Source organism: Trachurus japonicus, chromosome 12 (genome assembly GCF_045865225.1).
Source record: "Trachurus japonicus isolate A0001 chromosome 12, Traja_1.0".
NCBI classification, from domain to species: domain Eukaryota; kingdom Metazoa; phylum Chordata; class Actinopteri; order Carangiformes; family Carangidae; genus Trachurus; species Trachurus japonicus.
Genome location: NC_140918.1, coordinates 2941300 through 2965407, shown reverse-complemented (window position 1 = coordinate 2965407; position 24108 = coordinate 2941300). Strand labels below are relative to the sequence as shown.

Genomic DNA, 24108 nt, shown 5'->3' with positions numbered 1-24108 from the left:
TTAATTAGTAGACATTTCAGGCGACCCCATTTGAATTCGAGGCGACCCCACATGGGGTCCCAACCCCAAGATTGAAAAACACTGTTTTAAAGCCACCGTAGTATCATGATATAATATAGTGAGAGATTTTTTTTTTTTTTTAATTTCCTGTGTTTCCACTCAGGTTTTTAAAGAGGAGCTACGAAAGTCCGGTTGCTTTTCCGCTGTTTTGCTAACCTTCCGCCTGGCCATGTGCATTTGTTTACAACGAAACCTTTTTACCTTTTTAACGGTGAGGTAAAAATGTAGCAGAGCCACGGGAGAAATCCTGCTTAGTTCCTCTTTAAAGCACAAGTTAAACAGTATTTGTAAAAACTGGCTGGAAACATCATTCATGTCGTAGAGGAGCGATGCACTGCAAAAACTCAAACTCTTACCAAGAATATTTGTCTTATTTCCAGTCAAAACAAATCTCATTCTACTTAAAATAAGACTCATCACATCAAAAAGTAGTTTGTTTTTAGCCACTTTTTACATCTTTCAAGCATATTTTCACTTAAAACAATCTGATAGTGGAGCAAGTTTTTCTTTCTTATAGTACAAGCACAAAAAAACTTGCTTCACTGGCAGATTTTTCTACTTATTTCGAGTGAAAATTTGTTTGAAACAAGTGAAAATGATCTAAAACAGGTTAATTTTTAGGTAATGAGTCTTATTTTAAGTGGAAAGAGATTAGTTTTGACTAGAAATGAGACATTTTGACAAGAAACAAGACAAATATTTTTGGAAAGATTTTGAGTTTTTGCAGTGTGCTAAGTAGATAAAGTCATCGTTGTCCCATCAGGTCGTATCAGTCTCGTTTCAGAGTTTTCTCCATTTCTGGAAACTTCTTCTTTCCTTTTTGTGCTTTGTTGCCGTTTTCCTGCATCAGAACCAGAACCAGTTTGCTTTTTTCTCCACATCTGATGAGTTTGTTCCTGTTTTTTAGTTTAAAAAAAAAAACAAAGTAAAAACTGTACAAAAAGAGAAAAAATACAAAGACGGAGCAAATAAAGCAGCTACTGCAAGTCAGGCAGCTTGGACTTTTTACAATAATATATATATATATATATTTACATTTCAGCATTTTTTTTCTCCATTTCTTGGCTCATTAAAACACAATACTAACAACAACAACACACTCTTTTATAACTCTCACTGCAAAAACTCAAAATATTTCCAAGAATATTTGTCTTATTTCTTGTCAAAATGTCTCATTTCTAGTCAAAACTAATCTCTTTCCACCTCACCATCTATAAATTAACTTGTTTTTAGATCATTTTCACTTATTTCAAAAAAAAATTCACTTGAAATAAGTAGAAAAATCTGCCAGTGAAGCAAGTTTTTTGTGTTTGTAATAAGGAAGAAAAACTTGATCCACTATCAGATTCTTATACTTATTTCAAGTGAAAATCTGCTTGAAATAAGTAAAAAGTGTCTAAAAACAAGCACATTTTTATGTGACAAGTCTTATTTTGAGTATAATGAGATTAGTTTTGACTAGAAATGACATTTTGACTAGAAATAAGACAAATATTCTTGGTAAGATTTTGAGTTTTTGCAGTGCTAGCGCCACCAGTGGTCAGACGTCCACATGGCAGCTTCTCCTCCAGACCCGGCACATAACAGAAACATCATCCACTGAAATATCTGTGGTTTTATTTTTGTATTGATGATGGTTTAGTCCAGTTTAGAGTTTAGATGCATGAGTTCACTATCACTTTAAATTATTATCACACAGCAGTTTGTCCCGTTGGAGTCTGTGCAGCTCATCACAACCCTGTTTGTAGATTTTTGTACAAAATATTTTTTAGCGTAGTAGAGGAATAAATGTTTTTAAAGGAGGGAGGGGGGATTCAAAGGAGCAGCACGGAGAATTATCATGAATGTGTGGTGCTGTGATATTATTAACCATAGGATTTATAATATAGATACTATATGAAGCCATATGAATTTAACTTATTGTATACTTTAAAAAAAAAAGAAACTATGAATGGACTGTGATATTAAATACAGGTCATTGGAGCTGAAGTGATTCTGTTATTGACGACTTCCTGTTTACAGATTATTCCGTGTTGTTTAGCATTTAGTGTTTCTTCTTTTTTGTAGGATGTTCTCTCAGCTCGTTGTGATGTCCGATCCTTTTTTTTTTTTTTTTTTTCTTGTTGGTCACCGATCTGGAAACTGTGTTTTGAAGCCAACCAATAAGGGAATGTGAAAAAAGACACAAAGAGACGACGTCTGCATCCTCCACCAGATTCCTGTTTTTTATAACGACCCTTTATGCATTTTACCTTCTCTCTCTCTTTCCGGTGTTTCCCTTTTTTTTATATATAAATTGTTTGTCAGTGTTTATGCATTTTTGTTTAAAAAAAACGTCTGTTCTACTCCATGTGGCTGATGGGGTTTACTGTGTCTGTGGCACAAGAGCTTATTTTTATGTAACCGTCGTTTCTCTCTCTGTTCAAGTTACTGTAAAAAAAAAAAAAAAAAAAAAATCATCCTGGTTCCAGTCATTGTCAGCTGTGTGTGCAATAATATGAACTTATAACACAACCTGTGTGTGTCTGTGTGCAACTTTATTTCTGGTGTCTTTTCTTGAACTGATTTGTTGAGTCGTAATAGTTTGAACCATTAAATCAATTTGCACATCAAAGATTATCAATACATTGATGATAAATGTTCAAAGTCAGAAAAAAAACTTTAAGCTTAACAACACAAAAACTAGGCTAAAGGCTAATGCTAAGCTAACAGTCCATGTGATCAATACCATGTGAATCATGTGATATTGTCAAACCCACTAACAGGAAGCTGTCTGCACAACTTCTAAAGTCAAGAAGAATAAGAACTAAAGGCCCCAGACAGGTCCCTCACTTTATTATGTCCCCCGTCCCCAGAAACACTTCCTGTTGCATTGAGAGTTTAACTTCAACTCATGTTATAGAAGCAAAAACAGAAGTGGATGTGTCAAACACGCAGCAGTAAATGTTGCATTTATCAGGGACTATTTTTAGGATTAATCCACATTTGCTGCAACCGTGAGACTCACTAAAGGGGACATATTATGGAAATATCATTTATTTAGAAGGCTCTTTAGCGTATATTTGGGTGTTTTCTTGCCTTGCGGCCCCCAAAATGTGAGAATTGACTAATTAAATCAGTAATTTTCAGGCTCCTGAGGTTGAAATCCATGTGGTTTTATGAGCTGCTCCTGCCGTTGTTTCACAATGATGTCATTAGTTTTCGAATTTGCATAATACCAACCCTACCTGTGAGTACAGGTACCTGTAGAGGGGGCGTGGCCTGGTGAGCAGCGGCTCATTTGCATAAAAGGGACAGACACTTAAAGCAGAAGTAAGTGGTCCGGTCGTTTTCGCTAATGCTGCGTTCCAGGCAGGCTTTTGAAATCGTAAATTACAGCTTCAAGTCACGACTTAGCTACGACTTTGTAGCGTTCCAGGCAACCCACTCGTGTTTCTCCGACCTGTTTTACCGGTGAAAGTCACTATAACGGCCACTCGTAACTTCTGACCCGTGAACTCGTACCAGATCGAACTGGTACCACTTCACGGTCGGAAAAATACGAGTTTCCTTGAACGCACCATAACAGTCCTCGTCCCTACGTCGCCACATTCACGGCGTTCCTTGGCTGCACACACAGCCCTGCATGCCGTTCTCTCTCCTCATTGGATAAAAACTGTAGGATACGATAAATGTTTTCTCCTCGGCTCAGAGCAGAGCAGAGTGACTGAGAGACCCGTGTTTCAGACCAAACACTCTATAGAAGTGATTGCTGTCGGAAGATATAACTATTTAAGACTTATATTAACAGAAATATATCACTTACTTCTGCTTTAAAGCAACCATTCTGAACAGAGAGAGCTGTGATGTTTGATCTTTGGGGTATATGGACTGACTATGAACTGTTTTCTTGTCTGTAACAACATCTATTGCACGTCTGTCCGTCCTGGGTGAGGGATCCCTCCTCTGTTGCTCACCCTGAGGTTTCTCAGAGTTTTCCCTGTTAAAAGGGTTTTCCATGGAGTTTTTCCTCAGTCGATGTGAGGGTCTAAGGACAGAGGATGTTGCTACGATGCCATGTGAAGCCCTTTGAGACAAACTGTTTGTAGAAATGGGCTATACAAATAAAATTGCCTTGCCTTGCCACTTTAAGACACCTGGGAACTGTTTTAATTGGTGCAAAAGGGGCAGAATATGTCTCCTTCAATAGTTTCTGGAAACAGTTGAGCTCTGTGGCTCAGAGGAAGAAGATCTGAGGTTGGAGGAGTTTTCAACAATAAGAAAAACACAGATTATGACACAGTGTCAGTCACCGATGCTTCCTGAACACTGAGCAGGAGTTTGAGGAAGCTCCTTTTTCCCCTTTTTAATAATAAAGTAGAAAATATTCACTGATCGTGTTATGTACATATTGGTTTTCCTGCTTTGCCTCGTTAGGACAAACAGCCTCCTGTAAACGAGTGAATCAACATGAAAAGCAGCAGCAGCAGCACGTCACCTTCATGTCGTCACTGGCTTCCTAAAACAGAACCCAGCTTTGGCAGCGCAGGAGAAAAAAACCAACCGACCGACCGACACCATGAATGGCCTCGGTGTTTCTAGGAGGAAAACACCGAACCCCTCCCTGTGGAAACATGTTGAGCACATTACAGCATCACAGGGGCTGCATCAGCTCCTCCACCTGAGGCCGATTACACATCAACAACGTGAAGTTTCGCTTGCCTACTACGCTGCTGACTTTAATTTTCTTTTTTGCAGCTGCGGTGGGATTTCTCATCAGACGTCATGATGATGCATGTTGGATAAAAGGCGACAGAGACGGAGTGGTAGTTTATGTACTGTTTTATTGTCCTCGTGTCTTTGGCTCCTCGTCCGCTGCAGATTTAACGAGACTCCATGTCGAGCAAAGTCAGTCGAACAAAACACAAAATAAAAGGCAACAGATTTGTTGTTTCTTCAAACCTTTAAAGGACATCTGGGGAAATATGCTTTTTCACTTTTTATTTTTAGTCTGTTGCTGCTTAGTTTAGCATCAACACTTGAAGCTCACAACTCAGTTCATCTCACAAAGCTTCACACATTCAAGCATTTATGCTAAGATAAGACAACCTATCCAGTTATTACATCCAACAGACAGGTATTGGCTCACATGTATTACACTTTAACACCTAATTTTTTAATCCATACTCAAACTAAAATGTAAAAAGTTGAGTCTTTGCATCCTCCTCCCTCCAGAAATGTCAAAGTTTCCTTTAACAAACCAAACACTTAACACTGTTTACAATAAATCAAAGTAATACAAGTGAAAGGAAACAGATCTTTTTTTCCTCCTCGGGGCCGTACGTGGTTACTACTCCACAGCTGCTGCTGCTCTGTGAAAAACCAAAACCAAACCAAACCAAACCAAGCGTTGTTTCCCACATTGTCGATGGCTAATTATTACAGAGAGTTATTTTAGTGAGTGTGTGTCCAGCAGTTTGTGTCAGTGATAAGTGTAGCAGGCCTGCAGAGGTGGAGCCAAGTAAAGCTACAACCCAACACCACCAGGCTCCAGTTTAGATTACCTAACCCGGGGAGCGATCCAGCTGGGACTCTGATTCCCTTACATGGAAGAAGGCCTCGGTGCCTCGGTGCAGGAATTATCTGCATTACCTGCACTGCAAAAAATCAAATATCTTACCAAGAATATTTGTCTTATTTCTAGTCAAAACTAATCTCATTCTATTTAAAATAAGACTCATCACATTAAACAGTAGCTTGTTTTTAGACACTTTTTCCTTCTTTCAAGCAGATTTTCACTTAAAATAATCTGACAGTGGAGAAAGTTTTTCTTCCTTATTACAAGCACAAAAAACTTGCTCTCACTGGCAGATTTTTCTACTTATTTCAAGTGAAAATGTGTTTGAAACAAGTGAAAATGATCTAAAAACAAGTTCATTTTTAGGTGATGAGTCTTATTTTAAGTGGAAAGAGATTAGTTTTGACTAGAAATGAGACATTTTGACAAGAAATTAGACAAATATTCTTGGAAAGATTTTGAGTTTTTGCAGTGTGCATTTTTTTTTGTTTTGGATGTATTGTGTTTCTGTCTCTTTCAGCAGGCTGGTGCAGGTCGGCACGGCACCAATAACAAGCCCTGAGCCCAGAGACAGGTTGGTCGGCTGGTTGGGAGCTGAGATAGCAGTCGGGGAACCAGTCGCTGCCAGGAAAACCGTGCTCACTCAGGGCCTGGCCGAGCCCCATCCATGACCTCAGCACCCCGGACGCTATGAGTCCGTCACTCGGTCACAGTGTTTCCTACGGCAAACTCTACGTGTTAATATTCACCTGTTGTCCAGGAGTGTGTGTCAGTCAGCCCAGAATAAACAATGGTTTTTTTTTTATAGTGCAATTTTTATTTAGCTGTAGTCGTCTGAGAAAAACATTATGAAAAAAAAAAGTATGATGTCCATCTAATTTTATTTGTTCATGCATTTCTAATGTGGTAACACTTTCCGGTAACACTTTACAATAAGGGTCCCTTAATTAACATTAGTTAGTACATTATTAAGCATTAATTAACTGTTAACAGATATATTAACAATCATTATTATGTATTACTTAGGATTAGGAAACACATCAATTAATGTAGTCTATTAGTAAGCAGTTAATTAATGTTTACTACTCAAAGTTAGTTAATCCATTTAAAAGTTGAATAATGTACTTAGTTATCATTATGTATGCATTACTCAGCAGTAATTAACACATTAGTTTATACATTAATGTTTAATAATGTACTAACTAACGTTAATTAAGGGACCCTTATTGTAAAGTGTTACCGAAGATCCTATTTGTTACTAAAATATTGTTTGGTTTTAGCCTGAAGCTAAAATATGAAATTTTGTTTAATAATTTCAGATAAATTGTAATTATGTTGGTATTCTATATTTTGAATATAGGGATTATATTTTTATTATTGTAGGAAGTACAGCACTGTAACAGTTTCCTGTGAGGGATTAATAAAGTAGGCCTATTTCCAATTTCTGATAACACACTGATAAATATTGTTGATCTAAAACACTGACCTCATGCTCATAAACACCAAATATAACCATATGAAAGCAATGTTAACCTTCCTCAACCCTGGAAAATGTAACGTAACTTAATCTAACGTAACATCTACGTTAGCTAATCTAACATTATCAGGGCTCTGGGTTTGTTCTGGCTGTTTGTTTTATTGTTATTAATTCTCTGAGAGATTCCAGGTTCATATCGTACATGAATGCATGTGTTTTTCTTTTTCTTTCCGAGACGTGACGCAACATTAGCTAACGTAACAGTCCAAACAGCTAAATTAACTTCCGAAAATGTTCTGGGCAGGGAAGCTGTTTCACCAGGCTATGAGCTATGATTCTGCACTAAAACATTAATAAATTCATGACCATAATCCATAATCCACAATATCATTCAGTTGTTCACGCTTGAGTAAATGTTATGCTACCCTCAAAGTTTTAAACTTTTCATTGAATCTGTCTTGTTTCTTGGGATGGAATATTTATATTTTGTCATGTTTTTTTGTTGTTGCCATAATTAACACACGTGTTAAAATGTCGTCCCTGCGCAAAACCAACATTTAAACCCTAAATTTCCATAGACTGAGCTAGCTAGAGCACGCTAGCTGTGGCAACCCGCTATATAGCACCGCTAGCAAAGAGAAAGAGTAGCACGGAGCAGGAAAGGAAAGTCTGTGGAAATATCAGATTTAAATTTTGGTTTAATCATTGTAGGCTGACTTCTGGATAACAGGTGAAGTTTAAAATTACAGGTTTTCCTCCGGAGGTTTGTGTAGGTAACACTATTTGACTGATTTATGGAGGTACGCTCAGAGTTGCAAGGTCGCTAACAGAGCTAGCCCTGGCTCTTTTCATTCACTATAAGAAACTACAGTATTTGTATCAAAAATAGCAGTTTATCAAGGCGCTAAATAGATAAGTGTGTAGATACACTAAGAGCTGCTTTGCTGCGCTTGTTGAAGCTAAGTCATGCTCTGAAGTTGAAGCCAAACAGAGATACAGCCACAAAGGTCTACTTCACTGTAAAACTGAGCTTGTAAAATAACATCGCTCTGTTTTTTTTTAAAATCTACGCCAAGCATTTTCTGTTGCTGGACGGCAAACTATTGTTAGCCTCATTTTCTTTTCTAGGCATCTTCTATTTGTTCAGTGCAAAATTCATGTTGTCTTTTGTTGTTTTTTTTAGGACTGTAGATTTTTTGTATTTTAACAACTGTTGTATGTTTTATGTAAACCAAAGATACTCATAGTTTTGGCCAGAAAGACAAAAAATAATGTAAATATTTCTACAGTATATCAAAAAATAGTCATTAACAGAAATACATTTCTAGATAGTCACATTCTACATACTTAGAAAACATAAACAATGCTAACAGTTGGATGTTTCATCTTCTTCTTACTCATTGTAGTGATTAGACTGATGTTTGGTCCAACGCATTTGTATAAAAACCTAAAACACTGGACGATATGATGAAGTACAAAGTACCAGTCATAGCACCTTGTTAAGAATGGACAGCAAGGATCAGTTTGGTTGTGCTAGGCTTGTAATCCCTACCTGATGCGAATCGATCAGAGGATCAAAGCGATTTTTTTGTTTTGTTTTGTTTCTTTTCATCTTTTTTCAGCTGTGTTTCATGGCTCTGTCGTTGTTCCAGGTCTTGAACAAAACAAGATAAGTGCCCAAAGTATCAGTCCAACCATGAGACATTTAGCTGTGAAACTGATCATGTCAATTCGAACGCCTTGTTCGCCTCATTACATGACATGCCTAGTCCATTCTTGAATGACAGTATGGCTGTAGCTGTGATATCCTCCATCCCCCGCCCCCTCCCTCAACAACCCACCCACCCACCCACCCCCTCCCAAAGGCATTGATAAAATAATAAGAACCTTAAATATGTGTAAACTATCCCTCGTAGTGTATCAGGTCCCAGATTACAAAGCAACAACATGACTCTGTCTTAAGGTTTCCATGACATAAAGCATCACAGTTTGAATATGTTTGTTCATACCTCCGAAATCTGTCCCTTTTTCACTCCACTAGTGTGTTCACTAGTGTGTATATGTGTGTGTGTGCATGCTTATGTGTGTATGTGTATGTGTGTGTTTTTGCAGGTTGTTGGTATGTGTGTGTCTGTATTTCAGTTGTTGCCCTTGAAGCAGTACACTCCGTACAGCTTGTGCTTTTTGTCCGGGAAGCCGCTGAACCTGACGGCGGCCTCTGTGGGGCTGCAGCGCCGGCGTGGGTGGGAAATCGGGTAGCGGACGCTGCCGTCGGCCAACCAGCCCGCGTCGCAGCGGTCGTAGCCCAGCAGCTTCCAGGCGGCGTACATCTGGCCGACCTTGGCGATTTGGGCACCGTCCTTCTGACACGCCCCAACCGCCTCGTCGTAGGTCAACTTGCCGGGGTGGATCAAGTAGTAGAACCGACCTGGGGGGGCAGTAAGAAAGGCAGATAAAGTCATCAACATATTATAAACAATAGATCATAATGTTAAAGGGGACATATTATGGAAATATCACTTTTTGAAGGCTCTTCAACATATATTTGGGTGTTTGTTTTGCCTTCCACCCCTCAAAATGCAAGAATTGACAAAAAAAATCTGTAATTTTAAGGCTCCCTCGACATAAATCCATGAGGTTTTATGAGCTGTTCTCTCAGATGTCTTCCAGTGATGTAACTAAATTTCAAATTTGCATAACCCCACCCCTACCTGGGACCAGTAGAAGGGGCGGGGCAAGCAGTGGTTCATTTGCATTTAAAGGAACAGGTACTGAAACCAGCCGTTCTGAACAGGGCTGTTTTGAGAGGATGAAAAGAGCTGTGATGTTTGATCCTTGGGGGATTTTGCATGTCAGCATGTCACAGACATGTCTTTAAGGCACCTGGGAACTGTTTTAATTTGTGGAAAAGGGGCATAATATGTGTCCTTTAACAAGATATGTGTTGAATAAACAGCCACATAACCAGAGTTAATTAGAACGATCACCAGTAGAAATCCTCCCATATGCAGACGACACTGTCATATTCATTAGTAAGTAAGATCCTGAATGAATGGCTGACATTGAACATTTGGGAAACTGTCGATATATTCAACCAATGGTCATAGTTTGTGCCAAACATTTGTGCAAATAGGAATGTCCAAATGGAAATAGTGAATCCTCTGGGGAGCATGAATGTGATGAATGAATTTATGGAATAGTGGAAATCTGGACTTGACAGCGACGTCACAGCAAAGATCAAGAACTGACGCATACATTTTGTCAACGCTCTAAACAAGTGGTTGTGCCTTTCAAAATAAAACTGGAACATGGTAAGTGATGGTTGGATGCTTTGACTTGTAGTTCATTCTACATTTCAGTAGCACATTTGTCCTTCACCTTTGTAGTGTGAGGTGAAGCAGAAGACATCGTAGTGGTTCTTGTCCTTGTCTCTCAGGCCATAGTTGCGAATGCCCGGCGACGTGTTCTTGCCTCCGCAGGGTTCCCTGGGTGTGTTGATGGGATACTGCACCGTGCCGTCGCTCAGCCAGCCAGCGTTACACCAGTCCAGCCCTCCTCGCCACGCGTCGTACAGCTGGTCAAAGGACGCCACGACGGCATCCTGGTCGCGACACGCCCGCTCTGCGTCGTAGAAATTGAGGTTGTAGCGACCGAGGCGGGGGTAGTACGGGAAAATAATGCCTACGTGGAAACAGAAAGCAGAGGAAGCAAAACAAAAGGTGACCAAGAGTTAGAAGACACACCAGGAAATGCTTAGGCTTTGGAATCGCTTGTCTTCTATGCCAGAGGATAGAATAGCCAAAAAAGTCTTTAACTGGGATAAAACACATAACTATCCTTGGTATCGTGACATGAAAGCTATTTTTAGCGAGGCTGATCAACAACATATTTTCACTAATGGTTTGCGTTGTAATATTAATTTTGTGAAACATAAGTTATTTCTTGAGTATAAAGAAAAATGGGCTAATGATATCTGGTTTAGACCAAAGCTCAGAAACCTATTGCCAATTGAAAAATGTATATTGTTCAGAACACTATGTGACTTTGCCATTGCATAGATCCAAGAGATCTTTATGTGCCCAGTTGAGGGCTTGGAATAGAAGTTGGTATGTTTAACTCAGTACCTGAGGAGGGAAGACTATGCACATTATGTAATTTAAATGTAATTGAGGATGAACTGCATTTTGTGTTTCATTGTCCGTTATATGACGAAGCCAGAACAGGCAGTTTTTGTTTCAGAAAATGCAAAATGTGAAACCTGAGTTGTTTTGGGTTGATGATGAGGTAAAGTTGGAATGGCTCTTCAGGAAAGAAGTCTTTACTATAGCTACTTTCATAAAAAGTGCCTGGTCAATTTATTTATGTGAATTCCATGTGGTTTTTGTTTCTGTTTGGTTTTGTCTGTGCTCTGATGATTTTGTTTGGTGTCTAAATATGATGATGATGTGTCTTGTAAGCCTTTATGGGCTGGGCGCCTTGATTGGTGCACGACACGTAAATAAATATAAATTCATTCATTCATTCACACCAGGGATCGATCCTGTTATTTAACCTGATGAGGTCCCCCAGTGTAAACACAGCTGTTTCCCTGTCAGGCTGATGCCAGCGTGTTTGGCTTCAGGCAGTAATAGCTAATGTCTCTTAACATAATGAAGCTGCTCTGACAATGATGTACACTCTGCTTACAGGACACTCTCGCCCCTGACATTCCCCCAAGCAATCCCTGTTCACGGAGCTAAATTTAGTCTCGCTGCAGCCTTGAACATTATGACATTTTATTCTCAGACAGTTTTGAAAAGGCCACATCCTCCGTTCACCCAGATATTATACCTTCAAGGTCAAGAGCCACCACTGATGTTCCATCTTCTAGCCCGTCAATGACTTCACATTTATATCTCCCATAATCCTCCAGGGTGATTTCTGTGATGACCAGAGAGGCGTCCATGGGAGACGAGCCTTGAAGATGGACACGACCATGGAAACTGCCATAACTCCTTTTGTGGTAGTCCATGGCGACAAAAACATCCACCTACAGCAAGACGGAGAATGGTGAGTTTGTGCTACAGCAGAAACAGTCGTAGAAGAGATTTAATAGGAGCTAAGATATATTTTAAAGATACCTTAAGACCCTTTAAGACTCCATGTTTACATTGGACCTCAGTGTCAATCACTTTCCAGGGCATCACTACGTTTCCCATGGCATTGCCTTCTAAGTAATTAACAGGCTCATCAGACCTGAGCACCCTGGTTCACCTGTACTTAAAGGGATAGTTCACTCAAAATTGAAATTTCAGAGTTCAGAGTTTCAGAGTCCTCCGTGGCTTCTCCGAGTTACAGCGGGGCTCCGTGTAGCACTGCATGTCCATATAACGATTGCAAATGGATACCACTTTTCTTCGTAACAAAAAGACACACCAAAAAACATCCAAATACCTCCATAGTGCTCATATAATGTCCGTCTTGTATTGAAGCCCCAAAATGCGAAATGAATATATTGAAAAATAGATTTATTTAATTTTTTTCGGAACAATTTATCATTTCGGGCTACGCCGAGACCCCCTGTAACTCAGAGAAGCCACGGAGGACTCTGAAACTTCTCCCAGCCCTTAGTCCACATGAGGGGGAGGAGATAATGAGGGAAATTTCAATTTTGGGTGAAGTATTCTTTTAAGATGGCTGCCAGGCTGATGCTCTGGTTCTGACTTAGACCAGTAGTGTGTCTCAAATCACACACTTCTCTTAGTGCACTGCTTTACAGTACACTGTAAAGCAGTGCACTGCCTTGTGCAGTGCACTAATTTCGACAGGTTAGCACCGTCTCAAATCAAACACTGCTGCTGCGCACTTACCGGAAATGACTCGACAGCTGCTTCTTCCAATTTTATAATTCTGATTGCAACCATAGCAACCGGCCATTGGAGCCCTATCGCCGACACTTGACAGCGCTTTTTGCCGATCAAAACGAGCTATTAAGTTGTGTTTTATTGTGTTAGTGTTGTTGTTGTGCTGTTATTAGTGTTTTTTAAAGACATTTACGCCGGTGTCAGCTCCGTCGCTGCTCAAAGCAACCACCGCCGTTTGAAAAGTAGTGACGTGTTTCCGCTACGTCACTAAGATGGCGGCTGTTAAGTGTGGAAAGTGTCCATTGATCCACACTCAATTTTCTGGCCGTTTGAGTGCGCCAATTGAGTGTGCATAGCGCACTACATTTTCGCGCACTGCTCAGTGTGAACGCACTTATGCACTCAAAATATTAAGTGTAAGTGCACAAGTGCGCGATTTGGGACACACCACAGGTGGTTGTGTTTCCTTCAGGTTGGGTCAATAGTTATTGTGTGAACTTCTTATTTTAACGCAGTCATATGGACTTGCCTAAAGTCAAACTATGGTTGAGGGACAATGTGATGGACCTCCTGATTCTGGTGTCCTGTGGACTAGTTGGTGTTGATTGTGTATGTTTACTTGGTTGTTTAGTTTAGTTCCTCAGTTGTAGGCGTCTAGTGTTGAACAATGTTTGCCTGTTTTAATAGCTGGAATATTCAACCAGCCACAAACCAAGAGGACGTCACATACCCAAACTAGGGGGGTTGAGATAGAGCCAGGGTTTCATGCCCAATATGAACAAGGAGCATTGTTCCTCTGGGAGCTTGTTGGTTTATTTTAATTAAACAACTATCAATCAGTGGGGAAGCAGGAATCTGCTGGCCTTGCCTTGCTTTAAGGGCACATTTGCATTAATACTCAGTCAGCAGGGATGTGCTTCTTCTAACAGGAAACTAACTGAAGACCTAGACGTTGGTCCTTCATTGTTAAGTTGAATCGTATGAATATTTCATGTTGCTTATGCTTACACAACATTTAATGATAAAAGCATTTATTGCTGCATAGCATGAATTAATACGGTAAATGATTGATACCTCCTTCAAGTAGTCTGAGGTCAACTTGGTCCATTTGATCCTCATCTTGCGGTTGGGCGACAGTGATTGGTCCCTCTGGATCTTACACGGTAAAGTGGCGTTTCCTCCTCGCCGCGACACCACCTTCGTTTGATCCGACACCACCGAGAGTCGAGGGCCATTTTCTACCACACAGGAGTAGAAACCAGAGGTAAACAAAAGAAACAAGAAAACACAACAACAAACACAAATACATTTGTCAAAGGGATAGTTCAACATTTTGTCAAATTGGCCCCATTGCCATAATCCCTATAGTCATAGCAGTAGGTTCGTTACCTTTAATTGTCGGTGCAAGCTATTTTTTGAACGGCGGAGCAGAGACGTGAGCTGCTCAGAGCTACGCTACGGAGGCTCATTATGGGATTTCTTGGTTTCCCTCATCAAACTCATCAAATACACAATCCAACAACTCCACAACGCTCTGGTGGACAAGTTGTGACCTGCACATTCACCACGCTATGAGATAATAACACAACGTTACCACACAGAGTTGTTTTAGAGGGAAATGCAGAGACTGTTGATGAAAAACTGTCCCTGAAGGCAACGTGCATCAGCGGTTTTGCATGAATTTACCTCTAGAACAACTCTGTGTGGTAACGTTGTGTTATTATCTCATAGCGTGGTGAATGTGCAGGTCACAACTTGTCCACCAGAGCGTTGTGGAGTTGTTGGATTGTGTATTTGATGAGTTTGATGAGGGAAACCAAGAAATTCCATAATGAGCCTCCGTAGCGTAGCTCTGAGCAGCTCACGGCTCTGCTCCGCCGTTCCAAAAATAGCTTGCACCGACAAATAAAGGTAACAAACCTACTGCTATGGCTATAGGGATTATGGCAATGGGCCAATTTGCCAAAATGTTGAACTATCCCTTTAAGTTAAATAGGATCAGAGGATAAACGTTTGAAAGAATAGCTGAGAATTTGGTTTGTTTTGTTTCTGAAGTTGAGAGTTAGCATAGCTTAGCTTGAAGGAGGCCCTGATCAGCTCACGTTTCTAAAACCTTACATTTGTTCAGCAGCACAGTTTAAACCAATAGGACACAGAGATAGACTCATTAAAAGTTGAACCGGTCCTTTAATCTCAGCAGCTTTGTCTCACGGCCTGAGTCCGTTCTGCTCGACTGAAGCCAATCGATGAAACTAATCTCCACCAGCGACCTGACGACCAAACAGCTGTGTGTTTAACGCTGAGGGAGCGAGAAGCTGCAGTTACACTTCACATCATCAGCATCGGTGATTCTCCGTCACTAACAGGTTCCAGATCAGCTGCCTCCTCCTCCTCCTCCTCCTCCTCCTCCTCTCGCTGGGTTCAACCAGCCTCAGCGCTTCACCGTGTCTCTGCATCAGCAGCTGTCAGCTAACAGATAATCACGTATCAGCCCTTTACACAGCTTCTGTTTCATCCCGTCTGCTTCTTCAGCTTCTGGTTCTCCACCATCATCATCATCACCAGGGTCACTGAGTCTGCACCTCAACTCAAACTGAGCTGCTCTCAAGGTAACCCAAGAGAACTAGACAACCTTAACCACATTGTTTTCAACAGTTAGTTAGTTTTATTTGTCATTGTTATATATGTATATGTGACTGTAATGGGATGTATTAGTGGTACATGGTAACATTTTTCTCCAAGTTTATGGTTTAATAACACATGTACCATTGCTTCGAGATCTCTGTTTCCTGTTACTTTGGTGACATCGGATGGATTTTTTTCTAACTCTCTATTTTTCTATTTTTCTTGTCTATCACCTGATATGAACGAATCAAGATGCCTCTGGTACTGATCACATGACTGTATGATGGTGCTTTGTATACCTGATGATAGTGTCATGTTATTGTTGCCATAGCATGCTTGTGCACATTTTTTTTCCATATATATTTTTTTCCTTTTCTTGTTGAGTGTTTTATTATGAAAAGTCATTTTGGAATATAGTGCACTCAAGATGTGTCACCTGTTTGATCATGTGACCTAAGAGTATGTTATATGATATAACATATCATTTGTTTTAATTTACTGGTTGATCAGATATTGTTTAGATATAACTTGTGAGGTCATTAGTTCATACATTAGTTTAGATAGTTAGGCTAGTTGGTTTTGGGGCAGTGATTAGCTCGTTAGCTGGCTAATTTGTTGTTACACATTCATAGCCTAGTTTTAGTCAGTCTGTCAGTTTTTCGGTGGTCATTATAATTAATTAAGTTATTAGCCTTCAGTTATTTAGTTTGTTGGTTTTTAAAATAAATAATTTGCTCAGTTAGCTAGCTGTTTTTTTAAATATTTTTTTTTATTAATCATTAGCTTGTTAGATAGATAGCTGTTAGCTGCATTCATGAGCCAGTTAGTTAACGGGTTTTTAGTTGGTAAGTACTTTTGTAATATATTAGTCCAGTTAATTAGCTTGCAAATAACCTTAATAAACAATACATTTGTAGTAGGCTATAGCCAAAGTCCTTATACAATATAGAACGTCTCTGCTATTGTAGGCCTATTATTAACATACTACTTGTTTTAATTTACTGGTTGATCAGATATTGTTTAGATAGGCCTGTAACTTGTGAGGTCATTAGTTCATAGCCTACATTAGTTTAGATAGTTGACTGGCTTATAGGTAGGCTAGTTGGTTTTGGGACTGTCATTAACTCGTTAGCTGGCTATTTTGTTGTTACACATTCATTAGCCTAGTTTTAGTCAGTCTGTCAGTTTTTAGTTGGTCATCAGCTAATTAGTAGTTAGTTGGGGTCATTCCTATGTTCCACGGGTCCTATGTTCCCCTCTTTGTATGTGACCACTTTTCATTTCCCGCTTTTCATATTTTTGTCTATTTCTGAGTGAGAAGTTGAGTTGTGACTTTGAGAAGTGTAATTGTCCCATTGGTTGGGTTTAGGCAATGAAGAAAGGAGTTGGTTAAGTTTAGTAAAAAAAAGACCAGGTAGAGGCTAGACAGGCCAGATAGAGAGAGTCCAGATCGACCGGCAATAATAAGGAACATAGGGTCCTATGTGTTCCCCAGTATGTATTGTGACCGGGGAACATAGGTACACTCCCATTAGTTGTTAGCCCATTAGCCTCTAGAGCTTTTAGTCTGGTGGTTTTGATTAATAAATAATTTGTTCAGTGGCAAATAGCTGTATTTTATTAATCATTAGCTTGTAGGATTGATAGCTAGTTGTTAGTTATGCATTCATGCCAATATAGTCAGTTACTGTAGTTAGTTAGTTAGTTAGTTAACTGACAGATTGCACAGTTAACTGGTTATTGTTTCATAGTTGTATTGTTTTGTATGGTTATTCATAAATGTTCATTTATTTTGCTGTTATCTAATGTTTGATCAGTTATTTGTTAGCACTTTGCCCACCACACATACTGTATATAACAATCAACATCTTGCTGCTATGAGCACTCTGCACTTTACCTACCTCATACATGTTTCTGTATTGTCTAAGTGTTGTCTATTGTCTAATTGTGTCATTCTATGTATCACCTTTGTATAGTAGCTTGTTTTCTGTTTTATTTTATCATTTTTTATGTTATGTGTAGGGACTACAGATGGAAATTAGCTGGGAGCTAAATCTGGTGCAACCATCTCTTCTGTAAATGATTAATGTAATTGCACACTGTCCCTTAATAAACTAAACTAAACTAAACTAGATATTATCATTAGCAGTTAGTCCTGTTTAATGATGAATCCTCAGTGAGACAACACATTGTTAAACACACTGTAGCCTACTTTCCTCTTAGATCTGACCTGAACACACACAACACAACTGTATCTATAACTGTAACAACTGTCCTCCATCTCCAGGTCCAGTAGCCTATATGTGTCATAACAGTCCTGTTCCTGTGCACATGCAGTTTCAGGTCTAATGAACAGATGACTCCTCTATCTGACAGAGCTAATAACACACACACACACACACACACACACACACACTCAGCAGCCTTATCACCGAGCAGCAGCAGCAGCAGCAGCAGCTCACTGATAAACTGAGGAAACAAATGACACTGCAGAGTGAGTGTGACCAACGAGACACAGGAGAGGACGCCGAGACCTGGGGAGGGGGGAGAAAAGACGTCTCAGTGGTCCCGGCGTCCGGACGGAGACACAGGACGACCCCCCTCACACACTCACCTGTGACATAGATGGTCCTGGAGTGCTCCAGCTCCGGGTAGAGGATGTCCAGGTCGTTGCTGTCGGCCGCCGCGCTCAGAGAAACCACCACACAGAGGAGCACGGGAATCATCTTCACTCAGTCACTCAGTCAGTCAGCGAGCCGGGGGGTCTGATCACTGCAGAGACACAGAGGGAGGTGGGGGGGTAAAGGGGGGGTTAGTTAGGGGGGGTACGGCGCCGTGCGTACGGTAGAGCAGCTCAGCACCGGTTCTATTCTATCTGCAGTGCTGCTGCCTGCATCCTGCACACAGACATACACATCCACATCCACATCCACATCCACATCCACATCCACATCCACATCCACATCCACAGCAGCAGCAACTTCTCCAGCTGCCTCACACTCTAACTGCCCTTGATGCACACACCCGGACGTCCCACATGAAGCTACACACACACAGCAGGAGTGTGTGTGTGTGTGTGTGTGTGTGTGTGTGTGTGTGTGTGTGTGTGTGTGTGTGTGTGCTGTACGTACTGTGCGGTAAGTCTAGTGTCATCCAGCAGAGAGAGGAAGCAGCAGCAGCAGCAGCAGCAGCAGCATGTCCCGCTGACAGACACACAGCTCACAACTTCAGAGGGAGACTGAGCCACAATGCAGAGTCACCACACACACACACACACACACACACACACACACACACACACACACACCTCAGGCTTCATTCCAACACACACACATACACACACCTACACACCTACACACACACTGCAGCCCACCCTCTACACATTCATCCTAAATGTTCTGTTTCAGATGAGTGTGTAGAGGTTTTTCCCACTGAACAGAAGACGTGAGTACAGAGGCTCAGAGCTGCTAATAATCACATTTAACTCATTCATCAAATCAAAATTTGTTTTTGAGATAAAAAAAATATAACATATAATAAATAAAACTTTCATTTTTATGCTTTAGGCTCCAACAGGTTTGTGCATTTTTATTACAAATGGAGAAGGATGGAGAACTGAAGAACTTTGCAATTGTGAATATGTAAATTTAACAGGAAAGGAGCAGAATAATAAGTATGTGTATTTATGTACACATACTCTACATTCAAGTTACTCACTTTATATATACATACAGTATATATATAGGTATATGTAACACTATATAATAAGTACACACTATTAAGCATTAGTTAAGCATTAATAAATACTGAATTCTTCATTTATAACGCATGGATACTCATTAGTATGTAGTTTATAAATACAGTTAGTGCTGATCAATGATGAGTAAAACATTTTTTACTGTGTAAACTACATACTAATGAGTATTCATGTGTTATAAATGATTAATTCTTTCATGTTTAACTAATGCTTAATAGTGTGTACTTTATAACTTATTATAGTATATATTGGAATTAACATAGGCAGAAGGAGTGCATTTAATAAGCTTTGGCTTCTTCCAACTCCTTTTGAACAGAAATAATTGTAGGCTAATGTTTTGTTGTTGTTTTATTTTGCCTTTTTGTCTTGTATTTACTGTTTTTTGTTTGTTTTTATTTGTATTTGTGTTCTCCTTTAATTCTGTGTTCAAATAAACTTTCATTCATTCATTCAGTTCAGTATTCAGCTCTGGTCGTGTCCACACGGAAGGACCGCCCACTTTAGTGACATCATCAAATAGTAAAACACTGACATTCCTGCATCGTCACCCTTTAACACTCAACCGTAGTTTAGTTTAGTTTTAAATCCATGTGAAACATTTTACATTTTTACCTTCACAATTGAACTTTGGCAGCTCCAGGCTTCCATAGCGATGTGTGTGTGTGTGTGTGTTTCTTCAGGTTTGTGTGTGTAAAATAGTCATTTGGATTGATCCCTTCTTCCTTCCCTCCCTCCCCCCTCCAGAGCTTATCTTCATTCACTCAAATTGCTGATGCCCCCACCACTACCACACACCCACACACACACACACACACACACACACACGCACACACACACACACAGGTGGAGCTCCTGCAGTCAGCAGAATAACTCTGCAGCACACACACACACACAGACACACACTGTGCCAGATTACTTATTACCCCTCCCTGCCTGAAAATAGTCATTACGCATAGGACGAGAGGAGGAGAGGAGGAGGAGGAGGAAGAGAGAGAAGGGGGGAGCAGCGATAAGTAGGTGGAACGTGGAACGATGTGAAACGTCCTTTTTAAAAGAGAGAAAAACTTGGAGTCAGACTGAATCCTGCAGAACACGGAGATCAGCTGATGAACGGAGAATAAAGGAGAGAGAGAGAGAGAGAAACAGCAGAGAGGGAGGAGGAGGAAGAGAGGAAGAGACTCTGCTGCAGCACAAAATGATGCAGGGGAGTGAAGTTTAAAGGGATAGTTCAACATTGTGGCAAATTAGCCCATTGCCATAATCCCTATGGTCATAGCAGTAGGTTCATTACCTTTTATTTTTAGAACGGCGGAGCAGAGCCGTGAGCTGCTCAGAGCTACGCTACGGAGGCTCATGGGATTTCTTGGTTTCCCTCATCAAACTCATCAAATACACAATCCAACAACTCCACAACGCTCTGGTGGACAAGTTGTGAGCTGCACATTCACCACACTATGAGATAATAACACAACGTTACCAGACAGAGTTGTTTTAGAGGGAAATTCATGCAAAACCGCTGATGCGCGTTGCCTTCAGGGACAGTTTTTCATCAAGCAGTCTCTGCATTTCCCTCTAAAACAACTCTGTGTGGTAACGTTGTGTTATTATCTCATAGCGTGGTGAATGTGCAGGTCACAACTTGTCCACCAGAGCGTTGTGGAGTTGTTGGATTGTGTATTTGATGAGTTTGATGAGGGAAACCAAGAATGAGCCTCCGTAGCGTAGCTCTGAGCAGCTCACGGCTCTGCTCCGCCGTTCTAAAAACAGCTTGCACCGACAATTAAAGGTAACAAACCTACTGCTATGACTACAGGGGTTATGGCAATGGGCCAATTTGCCAAAATGTTGAACTATCCCTTTAAAGCTCCATTAGCAGCTGCTGTTTAACTGTGGAGAATCTGCACATGGAGAAGACATCATCAGTGTGTGTGTGTGTGTGTGTCCTCCAGCATTCCTCAGCCTCCATCTGTGTGGAGGGTAAACAAGGCCAAGGCTTTATAGGCCAGGTGTGTGTGTGTGTGTGTGTGTGTGTGTGTGTGTGTGTGTGTGTGTGTGTGTGTGTGTGTGTGTGTGTGCGTGTGTGTCACCTGTTTGTCCTTAAACAGCGCAGTAATGGCTCAGGTGTATGTGTGTGTGTGATGCTCTATAATCTAAATGTCGTCAGTGTTTTGGTCGCAGCAGTTAGAGCTGTCAGGATGTCAGGTGCTTTTATTTTGAAATTCTACAGTAGAAACGGATCAAACGCAGCTTTTAAACCTGTTTGATGTTTTTTCTTTTCTTTTTTCTTTTTTTTTTTAACGCTGAGACGTCATCGTCTCAATAAACCAACAAACTGTCCTGCAGCCATGACACACACAGGCTGTTTATTCCTCTTAAATCACTGCAATAAAGTTAACAATTAAAAAAAATACAACTTGATTTAAGAGACAATTAGATTACGAGTCGATTTACGATGGAAACGCCAGATTCTTAAAAAATATTTAGTGATTTAAAGGACAATTCCGGGCAAATTCAAAAACTCGGAGGCTGTATGTTCCTAACATTTTAGGTCTAAAAGAAGGAATCTGAAGGTTTTCAGTTTAATTGCTCCTGTTTTGCGCTAGTTGTGTCTGTCCCTGCATCGCCACGGCAACGATGAATGGGAACATGTTAACACCTATGGGTCGTCTTAAAAGCCGCAATTTTTTCCCACAGACAGCGTCAGGTGGCGACTCAAACATGCACCCAGAAGTTTGTTTACTTGAAGCAAGTCAAGAGTTGATATTCCTAACGGGAGCTTACAACTGCACCTGAACACACCGAGCGTCAACTTGGGTCTCGCGCGAGACTTTGAATTAGATCTAGTTTTACAAACATGTTGGCTTGTTGAAGTAAATAAACTTCTGGGTGCATGTTTGAGTCTCCATCTGACGCTGTCTGTGGCTTTGAGGGATGGAAACAGCCTAAGCAGCAGAACTTCAATCCGCTCCCATTCATCGCTGCTGCATTGCTTCCTTCTTTTAGACCTAAAATGTTAGGAAGGTACAGCCCCGGGTTAGCCTGACAAGCGAGACTATATCACTAAAATGTCTAGTCTGGAAACGAGCGGTAGACCTCGGCTCAATCCAGGGGGCGGGATGAAGGCTGTCTTTCAAACTGCCTCTGCACCAATAGGGTAGCGCTACGACCAATCAGAGCAAAGAGCAGGATGACGTTAGCCTGACAAGCCAATTAAAATGTATGTCATGATCGCGTTAAGCCCACCCAACGACTCTCTAAACAGATAGAGCGCTGTGATTGGTGAACACAATTGGTGTTCGAGACTCAAAAAGTTCCTATGGCTCGTTTCTAGACCCACCTACGGAGCAAAGAGTTTTGCTGCCCCTAGGGTGCAGCTAGATTTCTAGGCTAGCCCCGAGTTGAATTTGCCCAGAATTGTCCTTTAAGACTATTATACAAAAATATTAAAGCAGAAGTAAGGTGAATATTTGTGTTAATATAAGTCTTAAATAGTTATATCTTCTGACAGCAATCACTTCTATAGAGTGTTTGGTCTGAAACACGGGTCTGTCAGTCACTCTGCTCTGCTCTGAGCCCAGGAGAAAACTTTCCTTGTATCCTACAACCTTTATCCAATGAGGAGAGAGAACGGCATAAAGGGGCAGTCCTCTCTGTGTGTGCAGCCAAGGGATGCGCGTGAATGTGGTGACGTAGGGACGAGGGCGGGGACTGCTAACTCCATCGGCTGACAGGAAGTTAGACACAACCACCGGATCGCTTACTTCTGCTTTAATATCTCTTCTCAAATAGGTTGAGTGACTTTACACAGTTTGCATCAAGTTTACAGACAAGTCATTTACTGAAGATTCTTATATTATTGATTTGAAAAGAGCAGCTATTAGAGTTTGTATATAAAGAATACCTAGTCCATATGATAAAGCTCCATGTGTTGTGTGTGTGTGTGTGTGTGTGTTGTGTTGCAGAGCTGCAGTGATCTACTGTCCCTCTGAGAACAGCCTGACCCCTCCCAGTCCCTGATTGTGAGACGAGGCCGACGCCAAGTGTGTGATTGGATCTGCTCGCAGGCCAACACAAACACACACTCACACATAAGTGCTGGAGCGTGTCTGTCTACACACATGTTGTTTCGGGCGTGTGTGTGTGTGGGTGTGTGTGTGTGTGTGAGTTTGGCAGCCGACAGTGTAAACAGAGATGGAAGAGGAGAAGAAATATACTGCTGTTGTTACCAAATCATTTTTCGTGGGGGAATTTACAGATGACATCATCGGATAAAGTTTCACTGTGAAATCCTGCTGGTTGTTGTTTTAGCCACGTTAGCATTAGCACGTTAGCACGTTAGCATTAGCACGTTAGCTCAGGGAGGAGCCAGGACATGTAGTTCCCCTCCTGACCACTAGGGTGAGTCTCCATGGACTCCACATGTTTACAGCCTGGTACAGGAACAGATCACTTCCTGTTTATACAACTCACCTGTTTACACTTTATTACCCACTACAGGTGTGGAGGACTGAGGGGGCGGGGCCTATTTCACTCACATTGCACAGTTCATGCATATTTAAAGAGGAACTAAGCAGGATTTCTCCCGTGGCTATGCTACATTTTTACTTCAATTAAAAAGAATTTATTATAATTTTAGTATTTTATCATAGTATAGCCTATTTATGTGCATAATTTATATGGTTGTATATACGTACGTATGTGACCAATGTTGTCTGGCCTGAGTGGGTTTCTAACGTTTTGCCAAGAGGTCAATGACCACTTGACAAGTGGGTTTGCACATCTTTCTTTT

At 40.8% G+C, this 24108-nt stretch overlaps 1 protein-coding gene across 1 annotated transcript; it reads right to left on the bottom strand.

Annotated features, from left to right (window-relative positions):
* Positions 1-8259: 8259 nt before the first annotated feature.
* On the bottom strand, positions 8260-18336 carry hapln1b (hyaluronan and proteoglycan link protein 1b). Its single transcript, XM_085792597.1, has 5 exons — positions 18177-18336; positions 14012-14175; positions 11925-12123; positions 10473-10775; positions 8260-9522 (listed from the first exon to the last, which is right to left on the bottom strand). Exons 1-5 carry the CDS (start codon positions 18286-18288, stop codon positions 9233-9235), a joined length of 1068 nt encoding a protein of 355 aa, XP_085648723.1. The 5' UTR covers positions 18289-18336; the 3' UTR covers positions 8260-9232.
* Between the last annotated feature and the right edge of the window lie 5772 nt (positions 18337-24108).